General features: G+C 36.5%; 1 protein-coding gene across 1 annotated transcript in view; it reads right to left on the reverse strand.

Annotated features, from left to right (window-relative positions):
• Window positions 1–26,993, reverse strand: part of RBM20 (RNA binding motif protein 20) — a 42,233-nt gene that overhangs the window by 8,702 nt on the left and 6,538 nt on the right. The window contains 12 exon segments of the mRNA XM_087964550.1: window positions 1,033–1,154; window positions 2,845–2,964; window positions 4,055–4,679; window positions 9,131–9,824; window positions 10,772–10,851; window positions 11,973–12,104; window positions 12,487–12,630; window positions 18,240–18,328; window positions 18,955–19,052; window positions 20,698–20,759; window positions 24,209–24,723; window positions 24,726–25,312. Of these exon segments, the coding sequence (XP_087820676.1) occupies window positions 1,033–1,154; window positions 2,845–2,964; window positions 4,055–4,679; window positions 9,131–9,824; window positions 10,772–10,851; window positions 11,973–12,104; window positions 12,487–12,630; window positions 18,240–18,328; window positions 18,955–19,052; window positions 20,698–20,759; window positions 24,209–24,723; window positions 24,726–25,312 (3,268 nt within the window).

The raw sequence follows: 26,993 nt of genomic DNA on the forward strand, positions 1-26,993 counted from the left end.
AAAGGTCACAGAGGATCTATGAGGATGGAGCACAGATTGGGGAGGATACATGAGGGTATGGGTCAGGGAGAGTGTGCAGGAATATGAGTGAGGCAGGGCAAGAGTCAGGAAAAGCATGTGGGGGTACAATAGTAGGAAAAGAAATTATTCTGAAATGATGTCCTAACATCAAGTTAGTTAGTTTTTAATGCCCATTTAAGAAAAAAAGTGAAGACAATCTACAAAGTTTACTGGTACAGTTATGAATTCAAGTAAAAGTAATATTTGGATCTCTGAAGCTGAATTTAGAAAATGCAAAGTTGGCTGCTTCTATTGCTAGATCTATTACATATAGACAGGGATTGACTGAAAGATTGGTTTTAAGTAGCATACGAAGCTTCTTGTTACAAGAAGGTATTATATTAAAAGCTATATTTCACTATGAAAATATAAGTTTTACTTCACTGTCTGTCACTGAATGAAACAGTGATGATCTTCAGTCTTCGTTCTGATGTTTCCTTAACCAATTCAGACAAGTACAATCATGCCTTGAGACTGAACAGTATTTTTTATGGTTGAGCAGCTGCAACCAATTTGGTGCTTCATAGTATTAATCTGCTGGATACCAATCATATTGCCTTTTCCTGGAATGTCTTTGGGGCTTTTATTTTTTATATTATTTAGTAAATGATGCAGTATAGCATAGTTATCATTTTCTTCCATAAAAGATTTGATATTGACTTTGGTATTTAACTACCTAACCTGTAAACACTTAAAAAGTTTGTATGCTACTGAAGTAATATAATTTATATCCTATTTCATGCAGTTTTCTGTTCTACTATAGTGGAGTGCACTTTCTGAAATATTCTTTCTCATCTACCACTACTATGATAAAAATTGATCTTGGAAGGGAAACACAACACAGCAATGAAGAACAATGATGATGCATGTACCACAGGAGAATACATATTCAGGCTAAAGATCTAAAGATCTTGCATATGCTATCAGTAGTTTGGATAATTTAATAATCTGAATGAAATAATAATTTGTTACCTGCAGATTTTTATAGTGAACAGTACTTCTACAATGATGAATTTTTGCTGCATCTTCATTTGTGTAGAAAAGTCCACAAAGTTTGCAGTAGTAGCCAGTTCTGGGAACAACAAATTCTACACCTATAAAAAAATATTATAATGATTAGGAATACATTTTAAAAAACATGCATAGGAGAGAAAATGTTGAATTCACCTTGTCAATTTGAATCTAATGAACTACAGATAGTCCTTGACTTACAACAGTTCATTTAGTGACCATTCAAAGTTACAATGGCTGCTGAAAAAAGGGATTTATGACCTTTTATCACACACAACATTGCAGTATCCCTGTAGTCATGTGATCAAATTTCAGATGCTTGGCAACTGGTTCATATTTGTGACCATTGCTGTGTTCTAGGGTCATGTAATCCCCTTTTGCAAACTTCTGACAACCAAAGTCAATGAGGAAAACCAGATTCACTTAACGACCGTGTTACTAAATTAACAGCTGCAGTGGCAAGAAAGGTCATAAAATGGAGCAAAAATCACTTAACAAATGTTTCATTTAGCAACATAAATGTTACGCTCAATTCTGGTCATAAGTTGAGGATTACAATTTAACAGATAGCTTAATAGTAGCATTCTTTATGTTTCTACTTCTAATTATTCCAATGAGTAAATGTATTATCTACCTAATTATTTTCACCTTGCGATTATTACATTTTAAATTCAACACAGAACATTTGAGTCATTTACATCAATAAAAAACTATAGAAATATGTAAATATTGTTATTTTTTATGTGATCAATTTTCTAAAATTGGAGGAAGAAGATTCCACCAGATCTACCAGATCTGTATTACTTTAAAAAAGGATCTGGATAAAGTATATTAGCTCTTTTCATTCCTTGTCTATTTTTTCTTCCTTTTAGAGAAAAGAGGGTTTTAAATCCAAATGTTAGAAGGAAGGCTTACAGTTGAAAATAAACTAAATTTATTCTCTGTTTCTAAAGAATGGCAGGGAAAAAAAGAAGTGAGAAATTCCATTTCCTTTCCTTCTGGGATTTTTTCTCTTTTATAGTAGCTCTGACCTAGGGAAACAGATGGAAATGCAGCAGTTAAATAATCAATCAAACCCATGGTTAACATTTTAAAGTGAGTGTTCATATTTTTCTCTCCTTTTTGGTTTTTGTACTGAAATTCCTTAAAAGTTTGCTCTTGTCTTGGGCTCCTGGTATTTTGTCTGCAGCTAATAATAAAATCCAGTCAGTACCATTCACTCATACTCATTAAATCCTGTTTACTAGCACTGGTATTTCTAATTAAATTTTTAACATTTCAATTAAAATTTGTAATATGCAGAAAGTTGAACTTCTCATATATCTTCTCCTTGATTATCACGATTTCCATATATGATATCAGTATTATCATTATCATCATTATCCATTCTAACAGTTAAGCAGAAATATTTATTTATATTTTGTTTATTCATTCACTTGCAGCAGGCTGTTTCCCTAAATTTATGTAGCAAGAATCAACTGATTTCTCTCAGTTTCATTAAAGAAAAGTGGTCCATGTTGTTGTCATCACTCATCTTGATTAAGGAAACCTAATTCTGTTCAGAACCGGATACATGACATTATATATTGAAGCAACTGGACATCTGTGATTTTTCAGATTCTGTCTAACCACAGTATTTTCTTGATTCTGGAGTTTTAAATATTGTTCTGAAGATGGAAAATTTCTCTGAATAAACTTAAGATACATTGTTCTATAAGATAAAGATACTGTAAAAAGTAACATAATATGTGAATCACTTCTAATCAGACAAACCTAGTGGAATGCTGAGCTCCGTAAATACATCATCTTGTTCCCACGATGGTGAATAATATGACTTTTTTGATTCAACTTCTGGGAAATCAGGAGTTTTTATTTCTGTGTACCTACAAATCGCTTTAAAAACAGAGGAACATTTTGAGTAAAAAGTGTTTCTTCACATATACCTAAGCCTGCAACACCACCTACAAAACATTTTCTATATCACTCAGGGATTCTTTCATATGATGTTCTCCAAAATTACTATGCATTGTTCCATCTACTTTTTCTAAGAATTTAGGTGAAGTTGATAAATTGTTACAGTATTTTGGAAACTGTAATCCTGCAAATAGCGTAAAGCACAATGGTAAATAAAATATTCTGGAATATTATCCTATTAAATAAAAAGCTCCTATAGAAGGCTTCTATCAAATATTTTCTTGCAAACAAAAATATGAAGCCAAAGCTAAAACATTTTAGGACTGCCCCAACAAAGACACTGTGATAACTCTCCCTGTTGCTTCCCCAGTTATCTCTCCAGATGTCAGGAGGAAGGTGAACAAGTTCCAGACATGTCTGGACGCGAGTTGGTTAATGGCTCCAAGCAGCCGCCTGAGGGATTTGGCTCAAGTACAGATGCAGCACGACGGCCCCGAGGCTTCAGATTAAGAAAACATGCAATTGCAGCCTGTCAGTAATGAAGAAGAGGAACAGCCTGCTGACCTATTCCAAGAACACATAAGGGCAGAGAAAAGGTAGGAACAGAGAAGACCAGACAGATTATTTGTGAGGAGAAAGCCTTGCCCTTCTTGATGAGCTGCACTAGAAACTGGCTATTTAGCACAGCAAGCAGATGGAACTGATACTAGAAACAATGTGTTCATTTCCTACTGGTGTGTTTCTGATCCCTAAGAACTTTTTAAAAAAAAACAATAAGTCATAAATGAAGAATAATTATTGTTCACAATGACACTTCTAAGTAATTTAAGATGGCAATGTTTCAAATTATAAGAATTTAGGTCATAACAAGAAAACTCTTCAAGAATATTTGCTAAACATTTACATAATATCCTTGATAATATTTGATGTGATTTAATGTTGACAATCAGTTTATCAATCTAGCTCATTGCCCAGAAAGTTAAAATTCTTGAGTAACATATAGTTGTACTAAAATATAGTAAATACAGTATATTGCTTATATAAAAATAAGGAAAAAGGTACATCATACTTTGACTCTTCGGCTTTTCCTCACTTCCACAGTTTCTTTCTTCTTGAGATTTTTTTGCCAGGATATCGTTATCTTCATTATTCCTGCTTTCCAGAGTTTCTTTCTCTTTATAATTATCTACAAGTGTATCTCTCTGCTGGAAGGGTTCTTCCTTTGGAGGATCTGAAGATATGTACTGCTTCTCCAACTTTAACTGAATATTAGAACGTTCATCTATTTTTCTGTCATTATGCTGATCTGAATCCTTTTCAGATCTACTTTCATCTGGTTTATCTTCAATATCAATATCAATCAGACGGGTTGCTTTAGTCACCGTATTATCACCTTCAGAGCCACTGACATCTGCATTTTCTTTCTCTGATTCCATGGTAGCTTCCAATATATTAGATTTGTCTTCCCTTGTACTCAATAAACTGTGTTCATTCTTTACCTCCAATCCAGCAGCTAAGGCAGTCCTTATGGAACATTCTTCTTCTTCCTGACCTACAGTTACTATTTCTTCAAGTTCAGTTATATCGGGTTCCATAATAAGATCATCCTCTCCTACCTCATCAACAGTTACAAGCTCTTCCATATTGGTTGGATACCAAGTTTCCGCTTCCATTTCACTTCCACTCTCCCAGTCCTGCAGATAAAAGGCAAATTTTATTGGGAAGATGACAATAAATAAACATGTGGACTGCTTATTACAAATTGTTTTTAAGAACAAATCATGATCGCCTCTTTATTACTTATTTGATTTATATCCTTATATTCAGGAGCTCAAGAAGGCACACACAGGCCACCATTTGGATCCTGATTAGTTCCTATGCTAGATTTAAATATATATCTATCTAAGGCTGGCTCAATGCCATCTGCTATGGCCCTGACATATTAACTTGTATGAATAACTATAAAAAATGTACATGTATAAAATATTAACATTTATCTACATTGACTCCAATGCCATGATAAATAATATTTATTTATATTTACTTATTTATTATCAATAAATATGTATGGATTTATGTAGTGATAGTACTTACATTTTGTTTTTTAACAAAAAATTCAAACCATATAATAAATAAGAGTCCAAAAGTAATAATAGTGAGTATATAGTGCATCAAAACACATCTTAAAATGTAAACAGCATTAAATAAACTTTACAGGCATTTAAATGATATTAATGTACAAGTAGACCAAATTTGGAAGAAAAGGTATTCAATATATAAGTTCATTTTCTCAGGTAGCACCTTCCATCCTGGGGAAAGGTCTCAAGCTATATAGGGAGCATTTTATGTCTATTAACAAACAGAAATATTTTAAAAGTGAGATTTTCCCTCAAGTTCTTTTTTTTTCCAAGTTCTTTTTTGTTAAGTGATAAGAAAAAGCTTTGAGGGAAATTTGGCCTAATATTCAATAACATATTATTTGACAAAAAAAGATAATACTTCTGAAGAATTTCTTATAGATGGTCTTGTCTGCCTGCAGTTCCTGTGCCCTAGTAAAATTTAGTACAGGTAGTCCTCAACTTACACCAGTTCGTTTAGTGACTATTCAAAGTTACAATGGCACTGAAAAAAGGGACATGACCATTTTTCACACATACGACCATTGTAGCATTCTCATGGTCATGTTTTCAAAATTCGGATGCTTGGCAACTGGTTCATATTTCCTGGGATCACGTGATTTCCTTTTGCAACCTTCTGACAAGCAAAGTCAATGGGGAAGCCAGATTTACTTAACAGTCTGATTAATTTAACAGCTAGAGTGATTCACTTAACAACTGTGGCAAGAAAGATCATAACATGGGAGAAACTTACTTAACAAATGTTTCACCCAGCAACAGAAATTTTGGGCTCAATTGTACTTGTAAGTCCAAGGACTATTTGTATTCTTATGTTTATGTAAGTTGTGTTAAGCAGTAACTGAACTGAGAACCATTTTATATAAAATCAGGCAAATTTCAATTCCATAGGAATCATAGCTAGAGGTGGTATTCAGCAGGTTCTGACCAGTTCAGAACCGGTAGCGGAAATTTTGAGTAGTTCAGAGAACCAGCAAATATTCTGACTGGAGATTTTACAGTATCCTCCTTTTACAGTATCCTCCCCCTGGCACACCCACCAAGCTACGCCCAGAGAACTGTAGTAACTGTAGTAAAAAAAATTGAATCCCACCACTGGTCATAGCCCTGGATTTTTGAAGCATTCTGTAAGTCAGCCCATTTGAGTTATCTTGATTCAAAAAGTTTTGCCCTATCATGCACCATTTCACCTAGTTAAAAAATTACAGACAGGACTTCTGGTTTGAAGGGCTTCAGCGACAGACAGAAATCCGTGATCGTGCGCGGTTTCTGTCTGGGCTTGCCACTGGAGCGCCCCGAGCCGGCTGGTTTCGGGGCTAAGCCACCCTGTAGAGGTGGTAAAGAGGGAGGAGACCGCCAGCAGGGTTGAGGAGAGCCGCATCTCTCCTCCTCAGCTGGCCATTACTCCCTTTCCCGAAGGCGGTTGCAGCGGTGGTCAGAAATGGCCACCTCAAAGAAGAACTCGACCGGAAAAGAATGTGCAGGAGGAAGATAAGAAGTGAAAGTTTTGGCTGACCGGGTTAAATTGTAAAAGCAACAACTAAGGTACCCTGGAATTTAAACTTACAAAAAATAACATTGCTCCCAAAGAAGAGTCGGAAGCAGCGAAGGAAAGTGAAAAGGGAAAGGTTTGGCTTTTTTTTTCTTCTCTCTCCTTCCCTATGCTGACAACTAAGAGACTTAAATAAGAAATCGGAAAAATCCGCTTTGACATCAATAGGCAATTAAGCTGAAAATAAAACAAAATGCCAAAGGGATAATAAAGATTTCTGGACATTAAAAATTTTCTTTTTCATAAGCAGGAAGGGAGAGAAAAAGAATAAGGGCAGGATCTGGAAGAGGGAGGAGACTGCCTGGAATTAAAAAGAATCTACAGTAATACCCTGTTTCTCCAACAATACGGCCTCCCCCAATAGGAAGTCCCAGCATGTTTTATAGGCATGAAATGAAATTAAGTCCCTCCCTCCAAATTAAGGCCTATATTAAAACATGCAAAATGGGGGGAATGGTGGGGGGGCTTGCCGTTAGGAAGTACTTTTGTTGCACACCCGGATATGGTGCTGCCTGTGTTGACCCCGATACGAAGTGCCCCACCAACACCGAGGTCAACATCCAAGCCGTCGCCGCCCACCCGAAGATGCAAGGGGGGGGGGAAATTAAGTCACCCCAAAAAGACGGCCTAGCCATTTTTTCGGGGCTCAAAAAAAAAAAAAGACCCGGCCTTATTATATGAGAAACACGGTACTTCAACAAGAAGATACATTTTAACTGAAACTTTGAACTAAATAGCAACCCCAGGAAGAGAAAGTGAAAAAAAAAGAGCAAAAAAGAAACAGCTTGCGTGTATTTGGATTATTTGGTGATCTTTGGATTCTTGGTTATTATATTTGAATGACTAAAATCAATCAGGTGGTGGTTTAAATATTTATACAATGGCACCACTTCTGGATGAATTGAAAATGGAACTTAAAAAGTACAAAGAAGATGCACAAGAAGGGAAGGGTTCTTTTGGCTTCGTTTTTCAATTCTTAGAAATGGAGATTTGGAACTATGAGAAACAACAAGAAACGACTGCAAAACAAGAAGACTGGGACAAAGAAGAAGCCATCTTTAATGAACAAGTAATTCTATGTGGGGAAGAAAAAGGAAAGGGGGGAAAGAGAATGGAGAATTTAAGACTTAAAAAAAACAACCAAAGAAAAGAAAAATAATTCAAAAAATAAGTATAATACTGGAAAGCAACAGAAAAGGGGAATACAGAAGAGAAAAATAGAGGTAGCAGGACAAGGGGGTAAAAAGGGGAGAGAGAAGAAGAGAGGGAAGAAGGAAAGGAAAAGAAGTTACAAAGGACCGGAGCAAGATATAGAGAAACAGGACCTATTTAGAGATAATGGGTGAAAATCTAACTGAAAAAGGGATTCTGTAAAGGTACATAAGATTGTATTGTTATATTAGTAATAGAAATAACTTTAGAAAATTGGAAACAACGTATGATTAAAATGAGGGATAAAATAGTTAGTGTAATTTAGTGAAATGTTTGTGAATAAAATAAGTGAAATAAAATAAATGAGAAATTTGAATTAGGAAGGAACGGGAACATTTTAATTAGTTAATGTTTTATAAAATATAAGTGAAGAAAGGGGGAATTAACTATGGAAAGCTTATAGTTGTTCCCATAGTAGTATGATATTTCATTGAAAAGTAATGTTAAAGATGTTAAGATTTTAATGAATATTAATATTAATGATAGAATTGAATTGGAATGGAATGTTGTTTTTATTATATACATTTATAATTCTTTCTTTTTTTAAGAATACAGTGTGTATTTTAAGAATGTACCAAGCGGAATCCGAATGGAAGTTATGTATTATATTGAATGTTACAACTTTAGGGAAAAGATATAAAGGCGTCATACTCCAATCAGTAACTACAGGAGAAATTTTGTTTAATGAGAAAAGATAATAGATAATTGAAACAGTACAGACAAAAAATATAAATACAATGATTTGAATTGAGATGAAATAATTAAAATAAAATTGAGAAAATTAAAAGAGGGGAGAAGCCATGCAGAAAATGTAAAATAGTAATAAGATATGGAATAGAATATAAAAATGAGCATGAACCTGAATTGGTGTCTGTACGAAGAAATGTAACCCGGGATTATGCTACTTTCAAAAAAGATGTTTTATTTGTATTTTTTTCTCTTTGCGAAAACTCAAATAAAATTTACAAAAAAAAAAGATTACAGACAGAAGAGTTTAGTAGTATGTAAATATAACATATCACAATATTTTTGTTATTTTTGCTGTTATTTAGTTAGCTTGAGTACTTACTAAGCTTGCAGAAATAAATGTATATTCTAATTAAACAAAATAAGTGTTGTTAACAAGATTTTTGTGGTTGTTTTGTCTTTAAAACAATTGAAGTTCTTTCATAATTAATGTTAATGTTAATAATAATGAATTAAAATAAATATTTTTATGTTCATGATAGTTTATAGTACTTATTACCTCATTTTCATTTTCATTTTCTTTTTCTTTCTTTCCATTATTTCTTTCGGCTATACCAGGTGTTGCGTCTTCTGCCTTTTTAGCATTGTCTTTTAATTTGTCTTTATCTCTTTCCTTTTGCCTGATACTGTCAGGCATCATGATGGACTTCTGTTCTGACATTTCCTCCTTAGCTGTGTCTTCACAATGAGAATGTTTATGTTCTCTCAGTCTTATCTCTTCTTTTCTTTTGCCCTTCAAAGCAACATCCACTGTTTGATTTTGGTATTTATCAGGCTTTTGCTTAGAGGATTTTCTGTAACAATCTTCTTCTCTTCTTTTATATGGAGGCAAAAGGTAAGCTCCTTTTGCACTGGGTGAGCCTCCTCTTAAATATTTTTCTTTGTGCCCTCGGGTTGCTTCAACATGCTCTTCCAAATCCAAGTGCCGTAAATAATGTTTTCTTTCATGAGTCCACATGTCACTCCGATCTCTTTTCTCTTCCACATTCTCTCTCCACAGCAGTAATTCCTTATCTTCCTCTCTCTGAGAATAAGGAAACTGATCCCTTGGCTCTCTTCCATTTCCCCACTCTGCTCTGTTTGTGCTTAATGGGCTACGGGGGGAACTACAGGAAGTGAAGCTTGGAGTCCGTGATCTTGGAGAAAGTGAACAGTTTATGGGGCTGCGGGAACGAGGCCTTTCCTGTCCATATCTACAGCACGGGGAAAGAGTGGCATGTTGCATATAAGCATAAATAAATCAGCTGCTACTTAAGGTTCATAGCTATTTTAAGTTTATCTTTTTTTAGAAGTAGCATATGCATTTTAAATTGTCAATATTATTGAATATCATGCTTGCCTTAGAATAACAATATTTGCCATACAGTTTGTATCATATACTGTATATTTAATCATATACTGTATATTTAATCTTACAAGTGTAAGATGTTAATATGGTCAGGGGGAAAAACTCAGTACTAGTACTAACAGTAATAATATAAATTAGGTTTATATAACTAAACAGCTCTGGTGGTGATATTAGATATTTAGTTAGGAAAAGGATATATAGATCCCTTATCTGAATCTATCCTGGTTCCTAAGGCAAGGATGGTATGGTCCCAAGACCTCTGATCATGAAGCAAAGCCATTTTCCCATCTCTGCCTCTCCATGCTGCATCTCTCCATTTCTGGCCATCGCTATCCATGTCTTGGCTGCTGACATATTTCTCCTTTGCAAAAGGCTGGCCAAGATCTTCACTACTGGAGCATTTGCAAGAATAGCTCAGCTGTTCCACACTTTCCAAAGGAGGAAAGACATGGAGTGACCGAGTAGCTCTTCAACAAGAAAAGTTAGAGAAAACTGGCTTCTTGCTTTATCCTACATGGATTGCTTTTATTAAATAGATATAAGCAATCCATTCAGTATAAAAGTGATATTTTTTAAAAAATAGTAAACAGTATTACATATCATTATTATTCAACTAGGAGTAAACTTCAAACTGTAAAGAATTACTAGTCTGTCTTGCATGAATAGTTTTTTCTAAACTTTCTAGCTTGTTTCCAAATTATTTAGAAGGATCAGTAATATTTCACCCCTACTGAAATCACATTATTTTTCCATACATCATAAAAATATAACAATATCAACTTAAAAAAATACCTGTCTGCTTCTCTCAACATATCTCTTTCTCTTTGAGAATGGATATTTTGGATTATTGCTGCCACATTCTTTCCTGGTTTCTAAGCAAAATAAACATGTAGCAACTGTAAATAAATGTATACTTCAATATTCTTAAAAATAAAGTTGGCTAGCCAGATGGCTTATCCTCATCATTGCATCCTTCATGAATTATTTCCAATTTTCATTGTAAACAATCAAATCAGTTATATCTTTCAGTTAATTCTTTGTTGAAGTGTACAGGTAGTCCTCAATTTACAACCACAGCTGAGAATGGAATTTCAATTGCTAAGAGAGGTGGTTGTGGAGTGGAATGTTGCATGAGGGGCAGAACAAAGCGCTTCACAGTATGAAGCCCAGCCTTAGCCTGGCCCAGTAGTGAGGCACAAAGGGGCTTCTTGGCATACCAGAGCTCTGGGCCTACAAGAAGCTTGAGCTGCAGTGTGAAGCCCTTTGCAGCACAAAGCCCAACCTATTCCACAGTGAATCCCTCACTCCACAGAGCCACTGCAATAAACTGTACAGTGGAACCTCGAGTTGTGACTGTAATCCATTCCAGGACTTTGGTCGCAACCCAATTTGGTCATGACTGGAAGCACAACTCACTATGCATGCGTGGACAAAAAAAAAAATGGCATGGAAGGGGAACAGCACAGCAGGGAAAATTGCCACAGCTGTGTTGGTTGCCACCTGAAGATACGTTTGCGACCAGATGCAAAATCTTTCTGAATTTTTGGTCATCACCCAATTTGGTCATGGACAGAAGCGTTCACGACCTGAGGTTCAACTGTAGTCCTTTAAGAAAAAGCTCCAATTATAAAAAAAAAACAATTTAAAAAATAATTATTTTATAGGTTAGTAAGGAAACTTGGTTGGATGTGCAATCTGAATTTTAGGGAATATGTAATTGCATTTGCTTGGTCAATCACATAATCAGTCAAAGACCAAATCAAAAGGAACATTAAAAGAAGTCATGATTTACAAATTTTGTTTTCATCATTTGGTATATTTAAAAAATTAAACAGGAAATGAAAGACCCATCAGTGAACAATGCATATACATATCAATCGCTAGATGGCTGCAGAAAAAGAAGATAAATACTTAAATTTTATCTGTGAACCAAAATGAAGATCATTTCTGAGTAGCCAGATTAACAGAATGGCATGACAAACAATGATATTACCTTTAGTTGAAGTTCTTTGTATCTTTTAGACATTCTTATGAGTAACTTGTCATCATTTATCATTGCAGGTTTCTCTTTATAATATTCTACCATAGCCTGAGCTGCCTCAGTATAGGCCATCTCTAAAAAAGCCTGTGTTAATTAAAAAATTGTTTAGAGTTTAGTTATTTAGTACACAGAAGAAAAGTGCAAAAATTACAATAGTATATTAAGTTTATATTTTTAAAATGTAATTTTTCTAAATATAAATTGTTTCAACATGTTTATACACATACATACACACCTTTATACATACATACATACATACATATTGTACATACAATATATACAGAACACACACACAAACACACATTCATTTCCCCCTAATTATCCCTAATGGAATAATCTGGCATAATTTTAGTTGCAAAAAATTAAACGGAAGTTAGTATCTTCAATTCTAGGTGAAAATAAGCTATCATGATAGATCATCAGTTGCGGAAGGTAAATTGGGAGTTTGACAGATATTCTGCAATACCTGATTGGTAGATTTCATGAGAATATAATTAGTGACTTTTCCGAAGGGAAGTCCAAGGTTGATTACATCATTCTCTGTACAGCTTCCTTCAGGAAGGTTACAGATGTGTACTACACGACCTGGGACACATTTCATTTGTAGAACCTGAAATTATTAAAAATAAATTTAGAAACAGAAACAGATGTAAAACAACCACCAGCTAAACATACAAATTTGAAATCACACTTCTTATCCTGCGCTTAATTTATACAGGGTTGATATTTTCAGAATCTCAAATATTTGTTCACAAGTCCATATAATTTCCCTTTTATTGTAGCCAAAGAGTCTGGTTAAAAATTAATACTATCATGTAATAGTATATTGAAAGATTGCCTCTATATAAATAACACCTTTATGTAAGATATAGACTGCAAGAATACTTTGGAGAAATCTATAAATCCACAGTTCTGTTAATCACTATGCATATATCATCCATGTCTACAAACACATCCCATTTCTCTAATACTCTAATAGATCACTGTCCCATCAATGTCTTAGTACATATCACAATGATAAAAAAAATAATGAAACATCAGGGACAAGTAGATAAATCACATGGTTTGCATCATGTTGTTGTGACTCATATTTTCCCATTTGCTCACACTCTCTAGCCCACATGGATAACTATGAATATTATAGATTTACTGGAGGAGCGACGATTGATATCTGTGCTGAAAAGGCAACACAGCTTCACACTTCATTAGTGTCTTACCCTTAGCCTTGAGTAGCAACTGAAATCTGAGACTAAGGAAAATGACTTGATCACATCTTTGCAACTGAAGAACATGAATTAAGATTCTGCCAGTTAACACTCTGGGGCTTGATTCCTCTTAAAGGAAGGAATGCATCTGATGAAAACCAACAGAGTTTCCTGGTAAACACTTTTTAAAGAATCTGTATTCCTCCCCCCCACCCCCCAAAAAAAGAAGTTGGAAGTTTGGATTGTTGGCTTTTCTTTGTATTCTGTCAAATACTGGGTATCTACTTAATATCAGGACTGGGTATCTACTTAATATCAAAAAAAATATTTATATAGTACAAGTACTGTCATTCTCTCTTTTCTTGTTAATTTTATTCACTTTACCACAGCTTCATATAAAGAATTTTTTTATGTTAAATAGATTGTGGTGCTTAAAGAGATGCAATTTGAATTGCAGTTTCTCTATCATTTTGATAAGTTTGGCCCAGCATAGAACACACTGACTGACTCAGTATGGCAGTTGAGATGTTCCATGTGATAGTTAAAGCTGTGTTTATTAATATTGGCTATAGGAACAGACTTCTGCAAGATGGCCTGTGCTTTATTTCCTCATCTGGTTTTATGTGAGTTAGGAAGATGTCACCCTGAATTTTTGTATATGGCATTTTTTATTTTGGGTTTAAGTCATATTTTTCTCCTGGTAATGGATCTGGCTTATCTGTGTCGTGCAACCCAGTCTCCAGGAGCAATTTCAATATGGAACAGAAAGTAACTCCAGTGGAATTCCAGTCTTCAGGAAGGACTTGATAATTGGATAATTGGATAAAACTGCCAAATCCATTCTAAACATCTGGATGACTATAATGATCCCACTAGTTCTAGAAGAAAAAAGTTTACTGGAATGTCTGTCAGTGCATCTTCATTGAAAGACAGTGAAAATACACAAAAGTATAACATGGTGGCTTACTGAATATTGGAGAGACCAAACTGGTTTACAAGAAAGACCAAATGAAGAATAGAAAAGAGGGGACTTCCGGTTTGAGCTTTTTTGGCAACGGACAGAAATCCGCGATCGTATGCGGTTTCGATCCGTGCTCGCCGCTGGACCGCCCCGAGCTGGCTGGATTTGGGGCTAAGCCACCCCATAGAGGTGGTGAAGAGGGGGGAGACTGCCAGCAGGGTCGAAGAGAGCCGCATCTCTCCTCCCCAGCTGGTCATTACTCCCTTTCCCGAAGGCGGTTGCAGCGGTGGTCAGAAATGGCCACCTCAAAGAAGAGCTCGACCAGAAAGGAAGGTGCAGGAGGAAGATAAGAAGAGAAAGTTTTGGTTGACCAGATTGAACTGAAAAAGTAATAATATAAAGTACCCTGGAATTTGAACTATTAAGAATAACATTGTTCCCAAAGAAGATTTTGAAGCGGCGAAGGAGAGAGGGAAGGGAAAGGATTTGGCTTTTTTTTCTTTCCTTCCTCATATTGACAGCTAAGAGATTTAAGTAAGAACTGACAAAAATCTACTTTGACATCAATAGGTATTCAAGCTGAAAATAAAATGTCAAAGGGATAACAAAGACTTTTGGATATTCAAAAACCTTTAAAAGAAGGAAAGGAGAGAAAAAGAAAAAATAAAAGGGCAGGATCTGGAAAAATGGAGGAGACTGCCTGGAAGCAAAAGGAATTTACAGCGAAACTTCAACAAGATTCCTAAAAGATACATTCTAACTAAAACTTTGTAACAAGATAATAGAACCCCAGGAAGAGAAAGTGGAAAAAAGAAGCAAGAAGAAACAGCTTTGGATTATTTGGATTACTTGGTAATTTTTGGATTTTTGGCTATTGGATCTAAAGGACTAAAATCAATCAGGTGGTTGTTTAAAAGTGTTTAAAATGGCATCACTCTTGGAAGAACGAAAATGGAACTTAAAAAACAGAAAGAAGATGCATAAGAAGGAAGAGGCTTTTTTGGCTTCGTATATCAATTTTTAGAAATGGAAATCTGGAACAATGAGAAACGACAAGAAATGCTTGTAGAACAAGAAGGGCGGGACAAAGAAGAAGCCATCTTTAATGACCAAGTAATTTTAAGTGGGGGGGGGGGGAAGGAAAGGGGGGAAAGAGAATGAAAAGTTTAAGATTTGAAAAAACAACCAAAAAAAGAACAGTTTGAAAAGTAATTACAATACTAGGAAGAAACAGAAGAGTGGACTACAGAAGAGAGAATTAGAATTAGAGAGACAAGGGGTCAAAAAGGGGAGGGGGAAGAAGAGCGGGAAGAAGGAAAGGAAAAGAAGTTATAAAGAACAGAAACAAAATATAGAGAAACAGGGAAAACGTACAAGGATTAAAGGTATAAGCCTATTTAGAAGACATAAAGATAATGGGTGAAATATAATTGAAAGAGGGATTCTGCAAGGGTACATAAGATAGTATTGTTATATTAGAAATAGAAATAAACTTAGAAAATATGAAACGTGTGATTAAAATGATAAAATACTTACTGTAATGTAATGGAAGTTTGTTAATAAATGAGAGAGAATAAAATTGAAAGGATGGGAACATTTTAATTATTATTAATGATTTATAAAAATTTAAGTGAAGAGAAATATGAAAGAAATATGGGAAAAAATTATGGAAATATTATAAGTGTTCCTAAGGAAGTATCATAGTCAATTGAAAAGAAATGTTAAGGATGTTAAAGATTGTAGCTGTTGAGGTAATTCCCCGTTAAGAGAATGAGCGCATACAGGGAGACGTATTTGAGAGAAGTGTTTGAATAATACACACACAGCACACAGATACATGTAAATGTAGGTTTTTTACTTTCAATAAAGGTTTTAGGCAAAGTTCAAAAGCAAGCAGTCCAAAGTCATTCACAGGTAAGATCAGTCAGTTTTCAGTCCAGGGATAATCCAATAACAAAGTCCAGTATCAAAAACAGTTCAGTTTCAGACTTACATTAAATCCATGAATATCAGTCAATTAGGAAGAACGGCAATACCCTCCAACAGAAGAAAAAAGAGACTCACTCACACTCTCTTCTGAGACTAAGACAACCCAGGTTTCTGGCTCCATCTTATGGCCGTTTGAGAAACCACACCCAATTACACCTCTACGACTCTCTTAAAGATACAGTATTAAAATGTCTATTTATGTGTTACATTGAATGTTATAAATTGTAAAGGCATAAATTGAAGTTTAAATAAGAGTTGAATGGACAAAATTAAAAGATATAAAGGTGTCATACTCCAATTAGTAACTACAGGGGAAAATTTGTTTAATGAGAAAAGAAAATATGAAATTGAAATAGGACAGACAAAAGTATAAATATAATGATTAGAAAGACATTGAAACTTAGAAAAAGATATATAATTGAATTTAGATAGCTATGAGATAATTAAAAACAAAGTCAAGAAAACTAAGGGAGGGGAAAATTATGGAGAAAATGTTAAAATAGTAATAAGATATGGAATAGAACACAAAGACGAATATGAAATTGAGTTTGTGTCTGTATGGAGAAGTGATAACCCGGGATCATGCTATTCTCAAAAAAAGATGTTTTATTTGTATTATGTTTTGTGAAAACACAAATAAAATTTATTTTAAAAAAAAGAATAGAAAAGAGGGAAGGCAAGAGAAAGTGTTACATGACCAGCACTTAAAAAAAACTAGTAGGCAAAGCAAATAACAAGAACTGGCAATAGTTAAGAGCAGGAAAGAAAGACACAGAGGGACAAATTCTGATTGTACAAGACCAAGCCTTAAGAACAAATACATTTATCGGCGTATAACACGCACTGGCGTATAACACGCATCTTCATTTTAAGGGGAAATTTCAGGAAAAAAATTTAAAAAATTCTGCCTGCCTGCCTTAGTTTCTGGTTGTTTGGGAGCAGCTTCGGCTGAGAATAATAACTATTCGCCTCTTTTACTCAGCCGAAGCTGTTCCGATTCAACCATTAACGAAGGCAGGCAGGCAGGCAGAACGGAGCACTGCGGGCGGGCGGGCGGGCGGACGGGGTGGGGGGGGGGGGAGAGGCGACAGGAAAAGCCCCCCCGCTTCTTTGAAGCAGTTTCTTCCTGTGCTGGTGGAGGAGCGAGAGAGCAACTGAGAGAGCTGACCCAGAGAGAAGGACAGGCTTCGGTCGCTTCCTCCCTCCCCTTCTTTCATTTGTGTCCTTGATCCCCGATCCCAGCAGCATTCACCGAAGGCTTCTTAACATTATATCGGCGTATAACACGCATACATCATTTGCCCCCTATTTTCAGGGGGAAAAAGTGCGTGTTATACGCCGATAAATACTGATACATTTAAGGCCAGAATTGAAAAGATAGCAACTTGCAGTAAATGCCATCTTTGCAAAGAAGCTGAAGAAACAGTGGACCATCTAGTTGGCTGCTGCAAGTAGAACAGACAGAACACAACTACAAACAACGGCATGACAAAGTAGCAACAATGATGTATTGGAAAATCTGAAAGAAATATAATTTGCCTGCAAGCAAGAACTAGTGGGATTAAAAACAGAATGGAAAATGAAAAGCTAAAGTGCTCTGGGACTTTAAAATACAAACAGACAAGCACCTGCCACATAACACTCCAGATTTAACAATTATTGATAAGAAAGTCAAAGAATCTTGATATAGTGGACACTGCAATGCCTGGAGATAGCAGAAGAGAAAGAACTGGAGAAAACCACAAAATTCAAAGGCCGGTAAATGAAAGTAGAACAACTGTAGCAAAAGAAAGCAACCAATGTAATAGGCACCTTGGGTGCAATCCCAAAACATCTAGAGTACCACTTGAATGCCTTTGGCGTTGACAAAAGCACCATCCGTCAACTGTAAAAGATAGCTTTATTTGGAACAGCTTGCATCCTGTGACAATATCTTTAACGCCATCAAAGAACAACATCTGCCTATCTCAGGTCCTTGGAAAGGATTCCACAGATGGATAAAAATCCCAAATCCAGTCTAAACATGTGGCTGACTGTGCAATCCACCATAATAAAAATACTCACATTTCCACCAGGTGGTACGTAAGAGAACGTGGAACTTGACTGGCCAAATGAAGATCCAGAATTGTATGACTCAGCATTTAAAGGGTAATCTAAAGAAATGACACATTCTATGAAAATCTACATATATATATATATATATATATATATATATATATATATATATATATATATATATATATATATATATTAAAAAAGCATTTCCTTAAAGATTTTGACAGGGTAAAATTATTTCAGTTATTCTTGACAGTAACTGCTCTAGTCTCTGTTTGTATCTCTTTATTTTGTGGATGTTTTATTGTTTTAATGTTTTTTAAATTGCTTTAATTGTTTTTAGAATAATAAACTAACCATAGTTACTTGGTTGAGTTGGGCAGCTACAGAAATTGAATGAATGAATGATGCAAATCTGAGGAATTTACAGAAAGGCTAAGCTAACTTATTACTTCAAGACATATCAAAATAATCAGGAAAGATAATTTGATCACAACAGTTATACTATATTACCTCTTTTTTCATTTTACCAATATACTTGTATTCTTAAATATTATGGGGGAGAAAAACATTGTATACTTCTATTCTTGGGGGGGAAAATAAAAGCTTCAAACATGCACATTAATTTATACTCCTTAAATATTCAGTGTGCCCTTATGTCAACTGTATTCCAACTAACTGTATGTATGTATGCATGCATGCATGCATGTATTGAATGACTTACCTTCAGTACCAGGCAGATTGAACACAGTTTTATTATTTGGAGAGGAAGAATGCAATACTCCTGCTGCTGCTGAATGCAACATACAACGAATGTCAGTGCTAAAGAAAGAAACAAAAGTTGAAATATAGATGTAGAATAAAAATACATGGGTCGGATCTTAATGAGTTAGTTACTACATATGTTGTACTGAAGAAATACAATAATAATACCACACCAGTAACAGAAATTATGAAATTATCCTAAACATTAAACTTAATTTTAAGTTAGTACTTTGGCTATTTTTGGAATCTTTTAAAAATTTCAACCAATAAATAACCATGGAAAAGAGCTGGAAAATACAAAATAAATGCTTAGAGTTATATTAAAATATACCGGTAGATAAAACTGAAGCATAAACTGAATTCAGATACAAGAAAATTGTATCTGAATTCAATGAACATTCCTTCTGCTTTTGTTAAGAACAGTGTAGTTAGACTGTTCACAAAAATATCTGTAGTAGAGCATCTGCAGTCTGTCCTGCTCCCAACATCACCAGACGTAAGACCTTTTATGAGGTTGGGCCATAGGAAGAGGTATGGTTTGCTACTCACTTATCTTCCACTATGCAGTGTTGCAGCATGCCTGTGTGCACTCTTGGATTCTTTCCATCAAAAGTGATTCTTTGAAGGAGGCAGCGTTGTGCCCCTTTTCTCAAGAGGCCATGTTTGGACTCAACAGTGTTAAATAACTTTAACTCAGTCTTCAACCTTTCCTTTTTTAGGGAAGGTTACTGAGAGGGTTGGTACACAACTACAGTGGGCCCTGGATGAGGCAGATTATCTAGAATTTTTTCAATCTGGTTCCAGGCCAGGGCACAGAACTGAAACAGCATTGATTGTGCTTGTTGATGACTTTTGGAAGGCTTGGGATGGAGGAGGTGTTAGGAATATAAGTCACCGAACAGCTATATAAACCAGGATAGACATTTTAAAACTGTATCTTTAAGAAAATGAAAAAATGGTAATTGGGTGTGGTTTTTCAAACCGCCATAAGATGGAGCCAGAAACCTGGGTTGTTTTAGTCTTAGTTTCAGAGGAGAGTATGAGTGATATTCTGTTTCCTTCTGTTGGAGAATATTGCCATTTTTCCTAATTGACTGATATTCCTGGATTTGATGTAAGTCTGATACTGAACTGTTTTTGACACTGGACTTTGTTATTGGATTATCCCTGGATTGAAAACTGACTGATTTAACCTGTGAATGACTTTGGACTGTGTTTTGAACTTTGCTTAAACCTTTATTGAAAGTAAAAAACCTATATTTACTGTACAGTGTATTTGTGTGCTGTGTGTGTATTATTCAAACACTACTCTCAAATACGTCTCCCTGTATGCGCTCATTCTCCTAACGGGGAATTACCTCAACAGGAGGTATAACCATTCTGGGTTCAAGCTTTTCACCTCTCCTGTTTAACAGCTACACAAAATGATTAGGAGAGATCATCTGTCAATATGGAGCCCAGTTTAGGCAAGTAGAAATCTCACTTTCAAAGATACATCTTAATGTTACATTTGTCATGTATTGTCAGTCACAATGATATATTTTTTTCTTTTTCTTTTGAAAAAAAAATTCTTATATTGTTTTCTGAGCATGGGTAAGTATGTATGTATAAAGATATATAGTCATACATTACATACAGATATAAGAGACTAAAGATGACTGAAATAATGAGAAGCACTGATATATATATTTCAACTACTCACTTCTCTGAGAAAGCCAAGCAATTCTGAATATGAAGATTTCCTTTAATGTGCTGATCCCAGTCCTCAATTAAAAAAGAAGAAAGATAGAATGAAATACCAGAAAAGATAGATCTTGTGTGCTATATCCATAATAGTTGTCATTTTTAATAAAAAATTTCTGTAGCATTGATCAAGTTATGATAAAAGAAAAGATGTTATAGTTTGAAAAATAGGGTAGCCAAAATGAAGACCTTAAATCATTCATTCAGTCAAGTAGGTTCAAAAGTCATTTAATCCCATTAATCTGTACAATTCAGTGATGCTGCTATGGATAAGAAAACATTTCTAATTTATGTTAATCCCATCCTTATTGGTTTGTCTAAGGAAAGGGTTCAGAGCTTCCCGAACAGGGAGGTACCTCTATACGGGGCTGAAGCTAATCTCCACTTAGTTTTGGCATCCACCTGCCATTGGCAAAGCCATAGTAAACGGCGTGAAGTGATGTTGGAAGCGAGAGCCCCGGAGGAAAACCAGGCAGCATGTAGGCAGGAGTCAGCCGAAAACTCGGCAGCTCCACCAGCTTGTTGATGTTCTGGTGTATTTGGGTCTCCTCTGGAAGGGGTCTCGCCTGCAATTGCTTTAGCCAAAGCAAGGAAGTCCTGGAAAAAAAGGAGGTGGCAGTGGCTGCCTTTACTGCCCAGGCATTAGCTAGATGGGTTCGGCGGAAATTTAATTCCGCCTTCCTATCATCTGCCTTCAGAGCTTCTGCAATGTCCCCAGAAATCACTGAGAAGGATAGATGGCCAGAGGGTCATCTATTGAGGGCAGCTCTGGGGCTTCCAATAAGCTGGAAGCCATATTGAAAAATCTTTTGTCATTCCCTTCTGAGTTAGGAAAGTTGCCAGGCTGGCTCCACTGTCTTTGAACCACATCCAAAAAAAGTTTGGGGCAGGGGATGTCCTCCTGCGTTATAGGTTCAGAAAACACAATATTATTTGGCCCTTGTGGCTCCAATGGTACCACAGATGCATTGGGTGTGGTTCCTATTTGGGCCGTAGCTCTGGCCTTGTGAAGGAGTGGTTTAAATAATGCTGGACAGAATGGTCCAGTGAAAGGGGGAGGGTCAGGACAGAGGTCTTGATCATCATCCGAGAACCCCTGTTCCCTCTGGTAGTCATCCTCCATTACTGACGCCCTACTACTGGAATGGGCAGGAGATACGGACCCTTGCCCCCACCCCATTTCCACTGGGAGCTGAAAGTGGTGGGACAGCTGTTGAGGAGGTTCAGATGTTACAGAGGCCGAGCATCCTCTGAGCTGTAGGGTAGAGGCCACCCCATGAGAAATTCCCTGTGAGATGAAGGATTTAAGTTCCTCAGACAGGCCAGATCCCTGCCTATCTACTGGGTGGAGCCATGCCACAGTGGGGGTAAAGGTAGCCTCTGGGGCAAATTCCCTATCCCTAACCTGAGGTTCAGCCAAGTCTATTGCCATGCAGGCAAAGGGAAATTGCTCAACCTCCTCCTGAATGTCTGTAAGGGGAAAAAGCAACTGTTCACTCTTGCTCTCTGGTGACCAGTTCATAGGAACTGCAATGTTGGACTGTATAGTTTGCTGAGGATGGGAGATGGCAGTTGCTGTCTGAGGAAGGAAAGAGATACTTTCCTGCTCTGCTTTCTTCTCAGCTCTGGAGATCTGCTTCTCCAGAGCCTTCTGTCTTCTGCAGGCATCCTTCTATTCTGTCTTAAAAGACTTCCTAGAGTAGATGGCTTTTGCTTTAATCTTTTCAGCTACATCCTGGCTAGCTGACCTAGCTCTTCTGGAGCTGGTTTTCCTAGGCTGAGCCAAAGTTGAAGCTCCCTGGTCTACCATGCTGTCTGCTGGCAGGAACTGTTCAACCATTTTGACAGCTTTCTTCAGCAGAGCGCTGCAGCCATGCTCTGCTTAACAATGGCTGCTGGGGAGAAACCAAGCTGTGGTGGCAAGACCAGCTTACTGGGGCAGCCAGCACACACACTCATGCCTGTGCCGTCTAAATCTGCAGTCTAAAAGCACTGATAAGCTCAGATGGAGTCTTGCTATCTTCGCTAGAGCAGCCAGTGCCTTTAAAATGAAGCTGCTAAGCTGGGATGTTAAATTAAGCCCCTTGACAGCTGAAAATCAGCTATAAAGCAGCAGCAGTTGTTGGCGGGAAGAGCCTCGCTGTCAGTTGCAAGGCTCTGGCTGCTAAATGAGTGAAGGGCTTCTGTATTGGCAAAGCTGAGTGAGCTGAAGCCACGGTAGCACTCTGACAGCGCTACGATTTCACCCTGTCAGCCCCTTTCAGTAAACTGCTGGATTAAACGAAAACAGCTTCTGCGCCAGCAAAGTCTAGCGAGCTGAAGCCGTGGTAGCACTCTGACAGCGCTACGATTTCACCCTGTCAGGCCCTTTCAGTAAACTGCTGGATTAAGCGAAAACGGCTTCTGCGCCAGCAAAGCCTAGCGAGCTGAAGCCGTGGTAGCACTCTGACAGCGCTACGATTTCACCCTGTCAGCCCCTTTCAGTAAACTGCTGGATTAAACGAAAACGGCTTCTGCGCCAGCAAAGCCTAGCGAGCTGAAGCCGTGGTAGCACTCTGACAGCGCTACGATTTCACCCTGTCAGCCCCTTTCAGTAAACTGCTGGATTAAACGAAAATGGCTTCTGCGTCAGCAAAGCCAAGCGAGCTGAAGCCGCAGTAGCACTCTGACAGTGCTACGATGTCGAACCTGATAGTACTTTTCATCAAATGAAGAATCCAAGCGTTTCTGCCTAAATGTTGAGAGCCAATCTTTTGCCACATCCCTATCAGGCCAGACTGAGTCATAAACTGGGAAAGTGACAGTTGACAGAGTGGCGTGATAAAAGATTAAGGACTCGTTCTGGGCAGAAAGGCATGTGTCAACCAATGTGTGGATTCTCCAATTGACGTGCTGGAGAAATGTCACTGGACACATGTGAACAAAATTTTTCTAGACTCCTTTATGGAATGGGATTCTTGATTTGGGGAGGAATATAAATTTGAGTGTTTGTTTGCAGAGAGTTCTGAACATTACCAATGTAAAATGGTCTTTATCATTTGCAAAGTTATGGATTGAATATTAAAGTTACTTATCAATGATGTAGAACAAATTTTATCTAGTGATAATTATTCTACCCAAATTTAAATTATCTAGGCAATTCTAATGATATTTTATCATTTTATTTACAAATGTTAGTAAGACATCAAATGCATATGCATGTAGAATAGAATCAGAAACTATTAACTATAATAGTAATTACAATAGTACCATGGTAAGATAAAGAGCAGCAAACCTTGTGATTTTGAATATAAATTTATTTTATCCTTTTTAAAATAAAAGATACATATATCCTGTCAGAAAAAAATATGATGCAGTGATTTTATTGATAAAGCAACTCAGGTATGATACTGTAGTTCTTAAGCAATGAAACACTTACTATCTGGAAAGAGACAATTTACTAAGAAGGACCAAAACTGAAACAAACTTACCTTAAGGTCAAATACCTTCTTACTGCATAAGGTACAAATGTGGGGGAAGCAAAGAGGTGCAATGCTATGAAAGTCATTTAATTCATGGGACTGAAGAGGCCTCACTGGCAATCCAGAAGTAACAGATTCTTGTTTCTGTCTTGTTTGTGAGTTACTATAATTTTGTTTACCATTTTTAGTTCTGCTGAAAAAACACAGAGCACCAGTGCTAACTTTTGTATCTGGTGTTGGTTCCTCAGGGTTATAGAGATCACTCCTTACTTCGTATGGGACATTTGTTGATGGCCACACATTGGCATTGGGCATAATGTCAGTTTTATTTTGGCTAGAGAAAGTAGAAGGATTTTCCCATTGATTGCTTGTATCTCTTTCATGTACTATAGAACCCATCTTTCCTTTTTGATTCTGATGAGAATTTTGAGAGTCAGCAGCAAACGTCAAAGACTGTGTACAGGTTGTATGCTGGCCTTTAGAAACAGTTTCATAAAATTCTTTCTGATATCCCAGTTCATTTCATTTCCAGATGACACTGGGACTAGATGAGAACCACTGGTTACAAAGCTCTGTTGACTAGCATCAGAGGGGAAAAGCTGTTTATTGTAATCATAAAATCCACCTGTGGTAGAGGAGGCACTAGTTTTATTTAGATTCATAGATACAGCTTGTTGTCCAGCTGTTTGAGAAATTACACCCCCAAAAGGGTTTAGGACTACAGTACTGATGTTTTGATTCGGAAGGTTACTTACTGACCCCAGGGTTCCACCATGGGCTGCCAAAGGTGGGTTCTGTGTTGGAAAATTTATCCCACCAGGTGGAAATCTAGTATTGGTGGCCCCAGGACCTCCAGCATGTCCTGGAAGGGTATTAAACATAGAAGGGTGTCTTAATTGGTTGAAAAGTGGCTGAGACATGGCCACTTTAGAAAGAACCTGGTTCAGGACAGTTGCAGCTGCTGTGTTGTTGTTGACTGCTGTCTGAGCCAATTTTAGTCTGTGTAGAGTAAGCTGTGCCTGAAGCTGAGCCAACTGAAGACTTGCAGAAGAAGGAAGCAGTGGATTTGCGGTGTTGACAGTAAATATATTCTTGTCCAGAAGTTTGGCAGCACTGTAAAGTAATAGGCAATAATTTTAATTCATTTTTAATCAATGTCAACTGTTGGCAATTTTTACCAAATTATGACTAAGAGGTACAATATTATTCCTGGCATCCTTATTAAATCCTTGGAAGTGAAGAAAGTAATTGATGATATGTAATTGTCATTCTTATAAAATATTTGACACCAGTCATTTCATTTATGAAGACGAATGGCAGATCAAAAAGAAGCTTGCAAGCCAAAATACTATGAGAGGTGTAGCTAAAGAATAATAAATCTACTGGATTTAGTCAAATATGTTCTACTGAATATTCTTTGTGAATCATACAAATGAAAAAATTATTTTCTAGTACAGAAAATTGAGTGACATTCAATCATGGTTGTCATTATCATTTTTTTTATAAAACTATAAACCCATATGAGGCATGCATTGCAGTTAAGGGGCTTTGTTAATGACTAAACTTGCATTGTTAAATACTTGATTTTTCAGTATTTGAAGAGTTGTCTCACAAATAATTTTCATTGCATACAATGTTTCTATGTAAGTTCATCAGGGTTGTGGCACTATAAACATTTCTTTTTATATTGGTACTTTTGAGTTCTAATCTACAGAACAATTCTAATGCTTTGGAGGTTATTTCAATTGTGTTAGACTAGGCAGAAGCTGGGACAGTCTTCTGTCAAGGACCTTGGAGTACTCATCTCTAATGATCTAAGTGCTAGAGCCCACTGTAACTACATAGCCAAAAAGGCATTAAGAGTTGTTAACCTAATCCTACGTAGCTTTTTCTCTGGTAATATCATACTACTAACTAGAGCATACAAACATTTGCTAGACCTATACTTAAATACAGCTCATCAGTCTGGAACCCATATCATATATCTGATATTAACACAGTTGAGAAAGTCCAGAAATATTTCACAAGAAGAGTTCTCCGCTCCTCTACTCATTTCAGAATATCTTATGCCACCAGACTTGAAACTCTAGACCTAGAAAACCTAGAACTACGCCGCCTTCGGTCCAATCTAAGTATAGTATATAAAATAATACACTGCAATGTCCTACCTGTAAATGAATACTTCAGCTTCAACCAAAACAATACAAGAGCACACAATAGACACAAACTCAAGGTTAACCGCACCAAATTTGATTGTAGGAAATAGGACTTCAGCAACAGATTGGTCAATGTCTGGAATACTCTACTTGACTCTGTGGTTTCTTCCCCAAACCCCAAAAATTTTAACCTTAGACTGTCTACTATTGACCTCACCCCTTTCCTAAGAGGTCTGTAGGGGGGTGTCCATAAGCACACCAATCATGCCTACCGTCCCTGTCCTATTGTTTCTTTTTATTTTTCTTATATGTATCCATCTCATGTATTCATAACTATGTTTATACTTATACCTGTTATCTTGTAAGCGACTGACAAATCAAATAAATAAAATAAAATAAGCAGTAGGCACAATCAATTTCAAAAGTCCAAATATATCTTCACAAAAAGTTTGAAAGCACAATTATACTGGCAATGGTGACTAGCAAAAGGGTGATATGGAGTCATTCTTTTTCTATTTAATGATACAAGTTTGACATCATCTGACATTTGGAAGCAAAAAAAGTAATAGACAAGTAATTATCAACTTATGAATTATTTGGGACATAAAGTGAAAGATTTACGTTTTCTCACTCCACTA

This window comes from Notechis scutatus, chromosome 4, assembly GCF_049901735.1.
Source record: "Notechis scutatus isolate UNSWTSFEM ecotype Mainland chromosome 4, rNotScu1.2, whole genome shotgun sequence".
NCBI classification, from domain to species: Eukaryota; Metazoa; Chordata; class Lepidosauria; order Squamata; family Elapidae; genus Notechis; species Notechis scutatus.